The sequence below is a fragment of the Salmo salar genome, chromosome ssa14 (assembly GCF_905237065.1).
Source record: "Salmo salar chromosome ssa14, Ssal_v3.1, whole genome shotgun sequence".
Classification (NCBI taxonomy): Eukaryota; Metazoa; Chordata; class Actinopteri; order Salmoniformes; family Salmonidae; genus Salmo; species Salmo salar.
The window spans coordinates 64246638-64261745 of record NC_059455.1 but is presented as its reverse complement, the minus strand read 5'-3'; the positions used below and the strand labels follow the sequence as shown (position 1 = coordinate 64261745).

The 15108-nt window shown below is 42.8% G+C and overlaps 1 protein-coding gene across 1 annotated transcript; it reads right to left on the bottom strand.

The window, feature by feature from the left end:
* Nucleotides 1–848: 848 nt before the first annotated feature.
* On the bottom strand, nucleotides 849–14406 carry LOC106569969 (flotillin-1). Its single transcript, XM_014141764.2, has 13 exons — nucleotides 14235–14406; nucleotides 13468–13528; nucleotides 12718–12793; nucleotides 12490–12580; nucleotides 11831–11974; nucleotides 9418–9537; nucleotides 9178–9273; nucleotides 6339–6491; nucleotides 5924–6105; nucleotides 5478–5523; nucleotides 4974–5111; nucleotides 4590–4754; nucleotides 849–3890 (listed from the first exon to the last, which is right to left on the bottom strand). Exons 2-13 carry the CDS (start codon nucleotides 13508–13510, stop codon nucleotides 3870–3872), a joined length of 1275 nt encoding a protein of 424 aa, XP_013997239.1. The 5' UTR covers nucleotides 13511–13528; nucleotides 14235–14406; the 3' UTR covers nucleotides 849–3869.
* Between the last annotated feature and the right edge of the window lie 702 nt (nucleotides 14407–15108).

The following is a 15108-nucleotide window of genomic DNA, read 5'->3' as shown; positions in this document are numbered from 1 at the left end:
GAGAGTGATGGAGTGCTGCATCAGATGACCTGGCCTCCACAATAACCTGACCTCAACCCAATTTGAGATGGTTTGGGATGAGTTGTTGTTTAACGCTTTTTGGGTACTACATGATTCCATATGTGTTATTTCATAGTGTTGATGTCTTCACTATTATTCTACAATGTAGAAAATGGTAAAAATAAAGAAAAACCCTGGAATGAGTAGGTGTGTCCAAACCTTTGACTGGTACTGTATATAGAAGTGACTTTTTTTCATTCAAAAAAGGGAATGATGTACTGCCTCTGTAAAGAAAAAACAGAGATCTAAATACATATGAAAAAGAAAACAAAATAACTTCAAAAGTATGAATCGTTGACATGTATTTGTAACCCGCCCAATCACAGAGCTCTATTCTGCTCTGTGTATTTATTGAGCTGGCTTGTGATTGGCCGGTGATCTTATGTATACTCCTTGTACTTCATTATGTGTCTTTTGAAATAACACAGTTCTCATTATTCTTATTGTTATCGCTCCTAATGCCGTTATTAACTACCCTTATGCTACACTCGCTGTATATGCACAGTACACATTCATATGAACAGACTGTTTCTCCTTGTAAGGACAATAAAGTGAGACAGTCGGAGGTGACAATCTTTCTGTCCGATTCACCTTTTCCTGCATGCTGTGGCCAGTCAGTTTGAAGGTATTGTATCAATGTACAGTACACAGGTAAATTATACATTGAAATAATATAGAATATTGTTTTTGCTAGGTTATTGTGTTTGGGACACTAATTTCCCCTGTGCCATGCCCATTTCACAACCTTCCTACACACACGCACCAAAGAAGACAAGGGAAGACGAGGGTTGTGGTTAATAGAATCAAAGGAATTCTGTATTTGATATAATTTAAGGGTATATGTTTCCTACAAAATACAAATGTCTAAGGTTCCTCATGACACCAGTGCACAGCAATTTGAAAACAATACAGAGACACATTACAATTTTGGCAAGTCTTCAAAAACAAAGTAAACAACACACTATTCTAATATAATGCAAAGAAAACGACATGAAACCAGTCCTGGATACAATCTGCTTGCCATGGAATTCATCTCATTATTTTCATTAAATGTATAGTAAGTAACTTTTTCCCAAGCTTGGTTTGGTTTTCACTGAAACATGCCATTTAACAATATATAATAAGCAACTATTGGTATTATTTCTTGGTAAAACAAGAGACAACCATGAAAGTAGATTATGTCCTGGTTATAGTAAGACGCAACACAGAAACAGGGTAACATTGTGTTAGTCAGGATAAGGAGGTTTGATTACTCTTGTCTTGTGATGCAACTGAAGGTAACCCTTTTTTGACAAAGCCAGGCCAAGAGCTCAGAAGGTTCTTAATAAAGTATGATAAATGTGACAACTTGACATAAACAGCTGATTTTAGATATGATTTTCTTATCTTTGAGTACAGTATAACATGTTTTAAGCTAAATTGAACACACCTCTTAAAATACTTCACTAAAACAGGTACAGTAGAGGCATTTCTACAGTAATTACAACATCCAAAATATCCCTTATTTTGATGCTTTGGCCATATTTTGAACCTCTGGTTCAGTCTCGGGTTTGGTTACTTATCCATAGCACTAGTACCTGCTATGGGTCATGCCTTCAGGCTCCTGACAAATTACATCGAGACAAAAAACATAAATAAATACAACAAAAAATACATTAAATTAAATATACAACTCAATACATTACAGACTATTCTGTGTAACATCATCAGTACATAAGACGCGATCTTGTGTGGTGACGATGAGGTCAAGGGTGACAGTGTGTGGGGGATAAGGCAAGTTGCTTGTCAGCCTCACTTCCTATACTGAATCAGTCATCTCACTAGACCCTACAATGCCATGAGACACACAGGGCTAGCACGCTATGCTGTCTGGATGATTTCCATTCAACATACTGATCTGAGACATTGATTGAATGATAAGATAAGATAGTACTTTATTAATCCCCCAGAGGGGAAACTTGATTGCACCAGCCAATGCATACAGGGATGAGGAATAACCACTTGCCTTTCCTTTGGTGAAATGCAGTGTCATGAAATACACTGAGTATACAAAACATTAGGAACACCTGCTCTTTCCATGACATAGACTGACCAGGTGAATCCAGGTGAAAGCTATGATCCCTTATTGATGTCACTCGTTAAATCCACATCAATCATTGTAGATGAATGGGAGGAGACATGTTAAAGAAGGATTTTTAAGCCTTGAGACAATTGAGACATGGATTGTGTATGTGTGCCATTCAGAGGGTGAATGGGCAAGACAAAATATTTAAGTGCATTTGAACGAGGTATGGTAGTAGGTGCCAGGTGCACCGGTTTGTGTCAAGAACTGCAACGCTGCTGGGTTTTTCACACTCAACAGTTTCCCGTGTGTATCAAGAATGGTCCACCAGCCAACTTGACACAACTGTGGTAAGCATTGGAGTCAACATGGGCCAGCATCCCTGTGGAACGCTTTCAACAACTTGTAGAGTCCATGCCCCGATGAAATGAGGCTGTTCTGAGGGCAACAATGGATGTATACTCTGTATGTGCCATGTACTCAATGCTTGTATATCATGCTATTATGTCCATTAGTAGTTATGTCTATTAGTAGTACAATACGACACAGCTAGCTTTAGTTTGGGCTGAAAAAGGTTCCCAAAAATAGAAGACATGCTTTCAGAATTTTTTCTTTTTACATGACACCTCTCCTTCTGACGACAATCAACATGTTTCAAACTGAAAATGACTCCCTTTATTATTCATTATCACAGCTGCTATTTCCGTTGATCTGAGGACCACCTTAAGAATAATGTAGCTTCAATGCTAACAGTACATCTCAATTAACATAAATAGTACAACTTCACATTACAGTACGTAGCGTTAGGCAGAAGTGCAATAATTACATGATTATAACGTCAAATTACATGTTGACAGCTATAACAGAGCAGTAAACCAGTCCCCTAGCACTCTGGACAAAAGGAATGCAAGTCACATTTGTGAGAACTGCTACATAATCTGCTTGACTAAAAGGTCCTTTCTAACGAATATTGATTAAATAGGATAATTCCGTGTGAGAGATGTAGAAAGTACAACGAAAACAACATCAAAAACACACAAGTTACGTGTCGTAACAGTGACTGTACACACATCAATGGGAAAGCACACATTTCACAGATAGAAATCCATAGAAAATAATAATATATCGAGAAACAACAGTTGACTGGCCTATTCACACTACTTCTCCCAAGAGCCTTTGCAGGTATAGATTAGAATATTGGATACTTTGAATGGTGAATATTTTTTACATTCATTGTAACTCAAACTTAGTGCCAACAGAGCCGTGACATTTTCTCTTAACCAATTACATTTCGTCAGACTAAAACGACAACCAGTAACATTAAAAACAATGAAAGACTGAAACGTGGATTTGGTCAGGTCCCCTTTTCTTCTGATGAGTAAGACCGAGCGCTGCGAATGACAATACTGGATGGACGAGTTGATTGCGCGCTTGCATTGAACTCGCCAGTTAAGATGCACTTAGGGTTTGGCAGCAAGGCAGTGGACACAGGCAGTTAGGAGGAGGAATCCAGGGCCAAATAGAAAACGGGTTAGAGGTGAAAGGTTAGAGGTGAGATAAGCAGAGAAAAGGGGTACTAAGATACATGGAAAGAAGAGGGGATCGATAGAAAGGGTTGATCATAGAAACAGATACGTCGTTGGTATAACATCCTTGAGGAGAGAAGGTAAGGCTGTGACAGTAGACACATACGCAGACACAGGCAGGGCTATGATGATAGGTCTACCTGAGCACCCAGAGTCTCTCCTCAGCCCATACGAGTCGCCACCTAGAGGATGGACGGACAGGTTGAGAGAGAAGGAGATGGAGAGAGAGAGACGGAGAGCGAGAGGGTGGGGTTGGGGGGGGTTTGGAGAGAGAAAGAAAATGAAGGAGTAAGGATTCACAAAGTAGGATCAGTGAGCTAGCCAACTAGGTTTACCAACAATACGAACATTACTATCCGGCATGATATACTATCTTGTACATGATACTTACGATGACACATGTTAACCTTTAGCATTCTTCATAAACCGTCAAGTGGAGAGTTATACATGTACATGCGTGTTTGTCACAGTTATCTGGCAAGTTATTCATATATCCTATCCTGTGAAATATAACTCTAGAGCGTTGGGCCAGTAGCTGAAAGGTCGCTGGTTCGAATACCCGGTCTGTTGATATATCCTTGAGTTAGGCACTTAACTCTAATTTGCTCCGAGGGCGCTGTACTACCATGGCTGTACTACCATGGCTGTACTACCATGGCTGTACTACCATGGCTGTACTACCATGGCTGTACTACCATGGCTGTCCTTTTAAAACAACACATTTCACTGCACCTCTCCGGTGTATGTGACAATCATTTTGGGGGGGGGGGTAACAACTGGTATAATTAATTGGAGACCTACTGAGAATGTTGTTACGCAGGCAAATAGAAGTCATCTCCTTATATAATACATCCCACACATCGATGGGTAGGCCGTCTCACCTGTGAGATGTTGATTCCGGTCAGTTTCTCCACCGCCGCTGGTAGGCGGGTCATGATGTCTAGCACCTCCCCTGTGAGCTGGGCCGCGCCCACCTCGCCGCCCCCGCTGGAAATCATGGTGATCTTCTGAGCCTGCGCCAGAGGCCTGCTGATCTCCTCCGCCATCTAGAGGAGGGCACAGGCACATACGAGAGGTGTCCGTCCAGTTTCTATGCCCGGTGATCCGATTTGGGGCTCTGCAACTATGTGTACGAACTAACTTTCTATCAGTGTTGTGACTTGTTCATGCAAATCTTCGACTCAATGCAGGATTTAGGCGATCGTTAAACGCGCACATCTCATATGTGTATTTGAGCTCCGTCTCTTCAAAGGTTTGTTTCTCACTAGTGGTAGTTGCTCCAGCAGCATGTCCACCATGGCTCCCTCCTTGTACTGCTGGAAGGCTTCGGCCTTCTTGGCCATCTGCTCTGCCTCGGCTCTCCCCTTCGCCTCCACAGCAAAGGCCTCCGCATCTCCCTTAATCTGAGAGAGAGAGAGAGAGAGAGAGAGAGAGACAGAGAGAGAGAGAGAGAGAGAGAGAGAGAGAGAGAGAGAGAGAGAGAGAGAGAGAAGAACATTTTGTTATGACGGCCATACTATGTTGTTCCAGCTTCCTTGGGTGTAACTTATCGTAAGTTAACTGCAATATTTAGTAGTATTGATTGAACAAGCAAAATGGCTTGAGTGTGGTGAACATGGACTTATCCTATTGCTATTAAAGTTCTCTCTGCTCATACGAGTCACAGACACAAGAATGAGCTGCTTTTAGGGGTAAAACAAGCTTGGAACAGTCCTATACTAACAATGTAGTTTTCAGAATCTATCTCGAACAATGTGATGCTCACTCACCCTAATGGACTCTGCTTCAGCCTCTGCCTCCATGATGAGCTGTGCACTGTGGGAAGAGAAACATTTATTTGATCTCATACACCTTGGTTGGCCAGTGAGGTATACAGTACAGATATAGTACATTGTACATATTCAGTATAGTTTGTATATGTGTTTTTTTGTCTGTCTCATACATTTACATTTTAGTCATTTAGCAGACGCTCTTATCCAGAGCGACTTACAGTAGTGAGTGCATACATTTCATACATTTTTTTTTTTTCCCCCCCCGTACTGGTCCCCCGTGGGAATCGAACCCACAACCCTGGCGTTGCAAACACCATGCTCTACCAACTGAGCCACACTCCATCGAACGCATTATTATCTAGTATATTTTCATTGTCTATGCAATTGTTCACAAAATACAATATATAATGTGTGAAAGGTCATTTGGAGACCCTGTTACTCACCGCTGGGCCTCGGCCAGCTTCTCCAGGCGGTATCTCTCGGCCTCAGCGGGCTTCTTGACCTTAGCCTCCAGCTCCTTTTCCCTGCGGGTGATCTCCTGCTCCTGGAGCATGATCTGCTGAGAGCGCTCCACCACCTTGACCTGCATCTTCTCCTCCTCGATGCGCTGCTTGGTCTTAGCCACCTGACAGGGAGGGTTCAAACTGTAAGACCAAGATCTCAGTAGCGCTCCTTATGACCATTTTTAAGAGGTTATGTTTTACCTCTATATTTTTTTTCTTTATTCTGTGTTTTACCTTTGTGTTGTTTTGTTTCAATTGGTTTGGTGAGCTGCTTTCCATTTTGAGAACAAACAAATAACGAGATTGGGTGTGCAATACAATACATCCATGTCTTAGTGTAATATCATGGACATACCTGTAGCTGGTAGGCCATCTCGGACTCCGCCTTCTTGGTGTTGACTTCGATGTCATAGGATGCTTTCTTCAGCTCATAGTCCCTCTGAGCCTTGGCCATCTGGATCTCATTTACATACTGGGCTGAGATCTTCTCCTGCATGGCATGGGCTTCCTACAGAGAGAGACACAGAGAGAGGAAAAAAGAAACGAGTAGTTTGGAGATGGAAAGGTTGAGATTGAGTACCAGGAAAGAGAAAAGTAATGTATCTATTTATTTCAACTTTATTTAACCAGTTAGGCTAGTTGAGAGCAAGTTCTCATTTACAGAAGATGAGTGTGCAAGTAGAGATACGGGTGTGCAAAGGAGCAAAATAAATAAAATAAATAACAGTATGGGGATAAGGTAGTTGGATGGGCTATTTACAGATGGGCTATGTACAGGTGCAGGGATCTGTGAGTTGCTCTGACAGCTGGTGCTTAAAGTTAGTGAGGGAGGTATGAGTCTCCAGCTTCAGTGATTTTTGCAGTTCGTTCCAGTCATTGGCAGCAGAGAACTGGAAGGAAAGGCGGCCAAAGGGGGAATTGGCTTTGGGGGTGACCAGTGAAATATACAGTGGGGGAAAGAAGTATTTGATCCCCTGCTGATTTTGTACGTTTGCCCACTGATAAAGAAAGGATCAGTCTATAATTGTAATGGTAGGTTTATTTGAACAGTGAGAGACAGAATAACAACAAAAATATCCAGAAAAACGCATGTCAAAAATGTTATAAATTTATTTGCATTTTAAGGAGGGAAATAAGTATTGACCCCCTCTCAATCTGAAAGATTTCTGGCTCCCAGGTGTCTTTTATACAGGTAACGAGCTGAGATTAGGAGCACTAACTGCAGCTTGTTACCTGTAAAAAAGACACATGTCCACAGAAGCAATCAATCAATCAGATTCCAAACTCTCCACCATGGCCAAGACCAAAGAGCTCTCCAAGGATGTCAGGGACAAGATTTTAGACCTACACAAGGCTGGAATGGGCTACAAGACCATCGCCAAGCAGCTTGGTGAGAAGGTGACAACAGTTGGTGCGATTATTCGCAAATGGAAGAAACACAAAAGAACTGTCAATATCCCTCGGCCTGGGGCCCCATGCAAGATCTCACCTCGTGGGGTTGCAATGATCATGAGAACGGTGAGGAATCAGCCCAGAACTACACGGGAGGATCTTGTCAATGATCTCAAGGCAGCTGGGACCATTGTCACCAAGAAAACAATTGGTAACACACTACGCCGTGAAGGACTGAAATCCTGCAGCGCCCGCAAGGTCCCCCTGCTCAAGAATACATATACATGCCCATCTGAAGTTTGCCAATGAACATCTGAATGATTCAGAGGACAACTGGTGAAAGTGTTGTTGTTAGATGAGACGAAAATGGAGCTCTTTGGCATCAACTCAACTCGCCGTGTTTGGAGAAGGAGGAATGCTGCCTATGACCCCAAGAACACCATCTCCACCGTCAAACATGGAGGTGGAAACATTATGCTTTGGGGGTGTTTTTCTGCTAAGGGGACAGGACAACTTCACCGCATCATTTGACGGGGCCATGTACTGTCAAATCTTGGGTGAGAACCTCCTTCCCTCAGCCAGGGCATTGAAAATGGGTCGTGGATGGGTTTTCCAGCATGACAATGACTCAAAACACACGGCCAAGGCAACAAAGGAGTAGCTCAAGAAGAAGCACATTAACCTGAGTGGCCTAGCCAGTCTCCAGACCTTAATCCCATAGAAGATCTGTGGAGGGAGCTGAAGGTTTGAGTTGCCAAACGTCAGCCTCGAAACCTTAAAGACTTGGAGAAGATCTGCAAAGAGGAGTGGGACAAAATCCCTCCTGAGATGTGTGCAAACCTGGTGGCCAACTACAAGAAACGTCTGACCTCTGTGATTGCCAACAAGGGTTTTGCCACCAAGTACTAAGTCATGTTTTGCAGAGGGGTCAAGTACTTATTTCCCTCATTAAAATGGAAATCATTTTATAACATTTTTGACATGCGTTTTTCTGGATTTTTTTGTTGTTATTCTGTCTCTCACTATTCATATAAACCTACCATTAAAATTATAGACTGATAATTTCTTTATCAGTGGGCAAACGTACAAAATCAGCAGGGGATCAAATACTTTTTTCCCCAACTGTACCTGCTGGAGCGCATGCTACGGGTGGGTGCTGCTATGGTGACCTGTGAGCTGAGATAAGTCAGGGCTTTACCTAGCAAAGACTTAAAGATGACCTGGAGCCAGTGGGTTTGGCGACGAATATGAAGCGAGGGCCAGCCAACGAGAGCATACAGGTCACAGTGGTGGGTAGTATATGGGGCTTTGGTGACAAAATGGATGGCACTGTGATAGACTGCATCCAATTTGCTGAGTAGAGTGTTGGAGGCTATTTTGTAAATTACATCACCGAAGTCAAGGATCGGTAGGATAGTCAGTTTTACGAGGGTATGTTTGGCAGCATGAGTGAAGGAGGCTTTGTTGCGAAATAGGAAGCCGATTCTAGATTTAATTTTGGATTGGAGATGCTTAATGTGAGTCTGGAAGGAGAGATCTATGTATATATATTTCTATATAGATATGGGGAATTGTAAATGATGCAGACAATTACATTGATGGAAACTACAATCTATCTGCAATATTAAAGTTGGTCTACCCCCCAAAATAAAAAACATCAAGTAAGAACGGATAAGGAAAACCAAGCAAAAGAAAATATGATGGTGAATTTCGAAATAAACAAGAGCAAGGTAAAGGATAACGGGTTGAAGAAGAGAAGGTAGAAAGAATGAGAGACCAGAGAGAAGGGAGGGGTGGCTCACCCTGATCACAGCATCCCTCTTGAACTGGGCCTCTCCGATGCGGGCGTCTTTCTGCACCTGGGCGGTCCTGGATTTCCCCAGTGAGTGGAGGTAGTCCTGAACCACAGAGAGGAAGACAACAACATGCTTTAAGTTTAGGGTCGATTATTTACCTGGCATTCATCTAGTGTCAATTATTTACCTAGTATCGGAGAAACTGCAAAAAATTGAGTCTCCATTGAAAGTAGAGAGAGAAAGCACCTGGTCATCGTGAACGTCTTTGAGCGTGTAGCTGACCACGCTGATGCCCATGTTGACCAGGTCAGACGAGGCCACCTTGAACACCTCCTCCGAGAACTTCTTACGGTCCCTATAGATCTCCTGATGGGGGGGGGGGGGAAATAACAGAGTTAGGGCCTATGTTGATATACCTTCATTGACAATAAAAAGATGCAGTGCTCCCTCTCCATCATGTTACTATGTTGTTGAACACATAGCCAGAAATAGATTTCCATATGACTATGGTTCGACTATATATATATAAAACGGTTTGATTTGTTGTTTGTTATGGTCTGTTTGTTATGGTCTGTTTGTAGTCTGTTTGTGGTCTGTTTGTTATGGTCTGTTTGTTATGGTCTGTTTATGGTCTGTTTGTGGTCTGTTTTATATGGTCTGTTTATGGTCTGTTTATGGTCTGTTTATGGTCTGTTTGTTATGGTCTGTTTGTGGTCTGTTTGTTATGGTCTGTTAATGGTCTGTTTATTATGGTCTGTTTGTGGTCTGTTTTATATGGTCTGTTTGTTATGGTCTGTTTATGGTCTGTTTATTATGGTCTGTTTGTGGTCTGTTTGTTATGGTCTGTTTATGATCCGTTTGTTACGGTCTGTTTGTTATGGTATGTTTGTTATGGTCTGTTTATGGTCTGTTTGTTATGGTCTGTTTTATATAGTCTGTTTTATATGGTCTGTTTATGGTCTGTTTGTGGTCTGTTTGTTATAGTCTGTTTATGGTCCGTTTGTTACGGTCTGTTTGTTATGGTCTGTTTATGGTCTGTTTGTTATGGTCTGTTTGTGGTCTGTTTTATATGGTCTGTTTATGGTCTGTTTGTGGTCTGTTTTATATGGTCTGTTTATGGTCTGTTTGTTATGGTCTGTTTATGGCCTATTTGATATGGTCTGTTTGTGATCTGTTTATGGCCTGTTTGCTATGGTCTGTTTGTTATGGTCTGTTTATTATGGTAGGTCACAAGCCATTTCTAACATGCAATGTGCTGTTTTGCGTATGGTACATACACTACCGTTCAAAAGTTTGGGGTCACTTAGAAATATCCTTGTTTTTGAAAGAAAAGCACATTTTTTGTCCATTAAAATTACATCAAATTGATCAGAAATACAGTGTAGACATTGTTAATGTTGTAAATTACTATTGTAGCTGGAAACCATCACTCCTGTGTTCCAAAGGCACATTGTGTTACCTAATCCAAGTTTATCATTTTAAAAGGCTAATTTAATTGATCATTAGAAAACCCTTTTGCAATTATGTTAGCCCAGCTGAAAACTGTTGTTCTGATTAAAGAAGCAATACAACTGGCCTTCTTTAGACTAGTTGAGTATCTGGAGCATCAGCATTTGTGGGTTCGATTACAGGCTCAAAATGGCTAGAAACAAAGAACTTTCTTCTGAAACTCACCAGTCTATTCTTGTTCTGCGAAATGATGTCTATTCCATGCGAGAAATTGCCAAGATACTGAAGATCTCGTACAATGCTATGTACTACTCCCTTCACAGAACAGCGCAAACTGGCTCTAACCAGAATAGAAAGAGGAGCCTCACAAGTCCTCAACTGGCAGCTTCATTAAATAGTACCCGCAAAATACCAGTCTCAACGTCAACAGTGAAGAGGTGACTCCGGGATGCTGGCCTTCTCAACTCCGGGATGCCGGCCTTCTAGGCAAAGTTGCAAAGAAAAAGCCATATCTCAGACTGGCCAATAAAAATAAAAGATTAAGATGGGCAAAAGACCACAGACACTGGACAGTGGAACTCTGCCTAGAAGGCCAGCATCCCGGAGTCGCCTCTTCACTGTTGACGTTGAGACTGGTATTTTTCGGGTACTATTTAATGAAGCTGCCAGTTGAGGACTTGTGAGGCATCTGTTTCTCAAACTAGTGTACATACAAAAATACCCTCTAATAAAAGGTGACATTATGTATAGTGTCGCCTCATAATAAACAATTGATCTCAAATCCAAAATGCTGGAGTATAGGGCCAAATTAAAAGTTTTAGCTTCGCTGTCCAAATAAATGGGTAGGGGAGTGCATCTCTGGCCATAGCGCTTGGGTTTGGTCATGGCTTTAAAGCATTGAAATCAGTGATCTGCTACAATGTGCTGTTTGTTTATCTGTAACTGTGGATGTGGCCAGTAAGGGTGCTATCCAGTTTACCTCATGCAACCATGAAGAAGGCAAATAGTGCCGAAATGTTTCTATATTGCACTAAAATGAGTGAGCTGCTATAATGTAGCCTGACCCCAGATCTGTTTGTGACATCTTGCAAAACAGATGTTCTACAACAGGTTGGTAAAAACAAGCATTGTGATTGGGTACTCGACAGGTACTCGGCTTCGCCTTGTACCTACGACTGCAGCACAGCTGTGCTAAAAAGGTCAAGTTTACCTCCACAGTCAGGTGGGCGATAATGGCCCTCTGGTGACCCTCCAGCGTCTCCAGGGCGATTTGGGCGATCTCGCCCTCCGACTTCCCCATGAACATCTGGCAGGCTGCGGCCAGCATCTGCTTGTTCTGCCCCTGGATCTTCATCTGGACGGAGGAGAGCACACAGGTTAATAGTTCATTAGGGCACGCAACCGAAAACATCTTGATATGTTTTGAAACAGAAAACTAAAATGTGCATTTTATGAGCAGGTTCAGGTAGTCCCTCCCTGTTTTAGTCTGTTGTTGGTGATTAATGAGCATGACTCAGGTGTGCACAGTGCTAAACAAACAGAAGCATCTGCTGTATACTACCCGACTACACAGCAGTAGTAGTTGTACTAACACTCCAACAGGCAGGGTTACTCAGTTCTGTCCAAAGCACAAGCGAGTGAGGTATTTAATCATTTAATACCAGTGTATAAATTAATGATATAAGCAAAACAGTTGGCATGTTTTAATTGGCTACTTGATACCATTATTGCCCACCTGACTGTGGAGGTAAACTTTTTAGCACAGTTGTGCTGCGGTCATTGATACAAGGCTTAAAAGTGATGTAACAGATTAGTGCAGCTACATTGGCTCAGGAAGAAATGGAGACAGAGAAAGATGGAGAGACAAACCTGGGCAATACCAGTGACCGAGATGGGAACCCCATGGCGGGTGTAGACTTTATCACTCTTTACGTTCAGCGTCAGAGTGTTCAGGGAGATCCTGGGAGAGAGGAGAGGAAAGGAGGGAGAGATATAGTCATTCCACAATGCTGTAATATGATATCCCAAAACAATGGCAAATGGCAACGCACGGCCAATATATGCGTTTGCAGACATGAACAGGAAAAGAGACCGCACCTCTGGATCTTCTGAACACAGGGAAGCACAAACACTCTGCCTCCAGAAATCATTACTGGAGGAGAACGGCAGAGCCCTGAGAAACAGAAAGCGAGAGAGGGAGAGCGAGAGAGAGGGAGAGCGAGAGAGGGAGAGCGAGAGAGAGAGAGGGAGAGCGAGAGAGGGAGAGCGAGAGAGAGAGAGGGAGAGCGAGAGAGGGAGAGCGAGAGAGAGAGAGGGAGAGCGAGAGAGGGAGAGCGAGAGAGGGAGAGAGAGAGAGAGAGAGAGAGGGAGAGCGAGAGAGAGAGAGAGCGAGAGAGGGAGGGCGAGAGAGGGAGAGCGAGAGAGCGAGAGAGAGAGGGAGAGAGCGAGAGAGGGAGAGAGCGAGAGAGAGAGAGCGAGAGAGAGAGAGAGAGCGAGAGGGAGAGCGAGAACGAGAGCGAGCGAGAGCGAGAGAGAGAGAGCGAGAGAGGGAGGGAGACCGAGAGAGGGAGGGCGAGAGAGGGAGAGCGAGAGAGGGTGAGAGCGAGAGAGGGAGAGAGCGAGAGAGGGAGGGAGAGCGAGAGAGAGAGAGAGAGCGAGAGAGGGAGAGGCGAGAGAGGGAGAGCGAGAGAGGGAGAGCGAGAGAGGGAGGGCGAGAGAGGGAGGGCGAGAGAGGGAGAGAGCGAGAGGATGGTGAGATACGCATGTGAGTATTACTACCATCTTACAGCTCTTTAATGTAGTATGTTCATAAATGGAGAGTAGAATTGTATTGATTAGAGAATGGACCTGACACCACCATAGCTTCATTTGGACCACATGTGTAGAACATGTTTTTCTCCCTCAGATTCTAGAAAGACAAAAAACAACACACACACACACACACACACACACACACACACACACACACACACACACACACACACACACACACACAATTTAATTCAACAATTTCAGATACCAAGCTTCAATGCTTGGCAATGGCCTGACAGTGGGCTACTTAAGAGTCTACCTTGGCCTATTGCTCAAGCATTTATTGCTTAATTCATCAGTCATGCTTGACAGCTTTGACTGAAATCTATACAGTAGACCTAATAATAATTTCATATAGCTACTGTAAGTAACAAATGGGACTAAACGTTTTCAATATTTCAATTAAGATTTAATCTGAATTTGAGCAGGCAGTCAGTATTAGAACTAATGTGATCTTCTCCGTGAAAATCCAAGGGAGCAGGATCCTTGAGAAAGTTCTCGAGACAACACTGGCAGCTAATTTAATTTGCGTAAATGTTGCGCATCATCACCCAGGACATTTTGCTGCATAAAGAGCATAGAAAGACGAGCTCATATATGTATCAACAAATGTATCAACACACATGCTAATGGGATGTAAATAAAACATGCAAGACTGTAGCAACTCGTTACCAAATTATACAAATGTGTCCAATTCCACTATCCTTTTTGCCAGACCCCACTGCTGTTTACATACATTGCAATCCGAGATGCAATGCATCAAATCAATCGAATGATTAGGCGAAATATGTCCATTTACTTACCAATTTGACAGAATGAACTAATGCAGAATGCAAATGTATAGATTATTGTTTTTGCTCTCAAAATACAGCAGCGTTATTCTTGCTATCGTCTGTCCAATAGACTGTATGTATATACGAAGCGTTCGTCCCGTTATAGCTCTTCCCGTCAAAAGCGTCTATCCATCGTCTCACGCCCATTATAAAATGTGCTGTCGCCATCTGGTGTTGCGGTGGTGAATTAAATCTCATTCAATGATCAGTGTGAAATACTTCAGTATTTAGGATACAATATCGAATTACTTAGCTATATCAACAAAATCATTGACTTTGTGCTCTTTAGTTTAACTTTTTTATTTGTTGTTTATTTGATGTGACGCCCCCCTCTCTCTCTACCGCACCTGCTGTCTCAACCTCTGACTGCTCTGCTAATAAAAGCCAACTGACATTTACTCCTGAGGTGCTGACCTGTTGCACCCTCTACAACCACTGTGATTATTATTTGACCCCACAGGCCATCTATGAACATTTGTACATCTTGAAGAACGTTATAGCCTTAAGGACCATGTACTCTTATAATCTTCACCGCCACAGCCAGAAGAGGACTGGCCACCCCTCAGAGCCTGGTTCCTCTCTATGTTTCCTCCTAGGTTCCTTCCTTTCTAGGGAGTTTTTTCTAGCCACCGCGCTCCTACATCTGCATTGCTTGCTGTTTGGGGTTTTAGGCTGGGTTTCTGTATAAGCCCTTTGTGACATCTGCTGATGTAAAAAGGGCTTTATAAATACATTTGATTGATTGGTGTGGAGCTTAAATGTGTTGCTTCCTCCAACCACCCCATTGAATGTTTGTCTTATTAAGGCCTCATACGCAGTGACCTGGGGTAATCAGCACAGCACA

Bases quoted from the DNA above. Each gene is read 5' to 3' on its own strand.
- LOC106569969 (XM_014141764.2), bottom strand. From the start codon at position 13,510: ATGTTCTACACATGTGGTCCAAATGAAGCTATGGTGGTGTCAG. The intron at 12,581-12,717 runs GTGCGGTCTCTT...CCTCTCTCCCAG, and splicing joins TGTGTTCAGAAGATCCAGAG to GATCTCCCTGAACACTCTGA. The intron at 11,975-12,489 runs GTTTGTCTCTCC...TCCTCCGTCCAG, and splicing joins CGGTCACTGGTATTGCCCAG to ATGAAGATCCAGGGGCAGAA.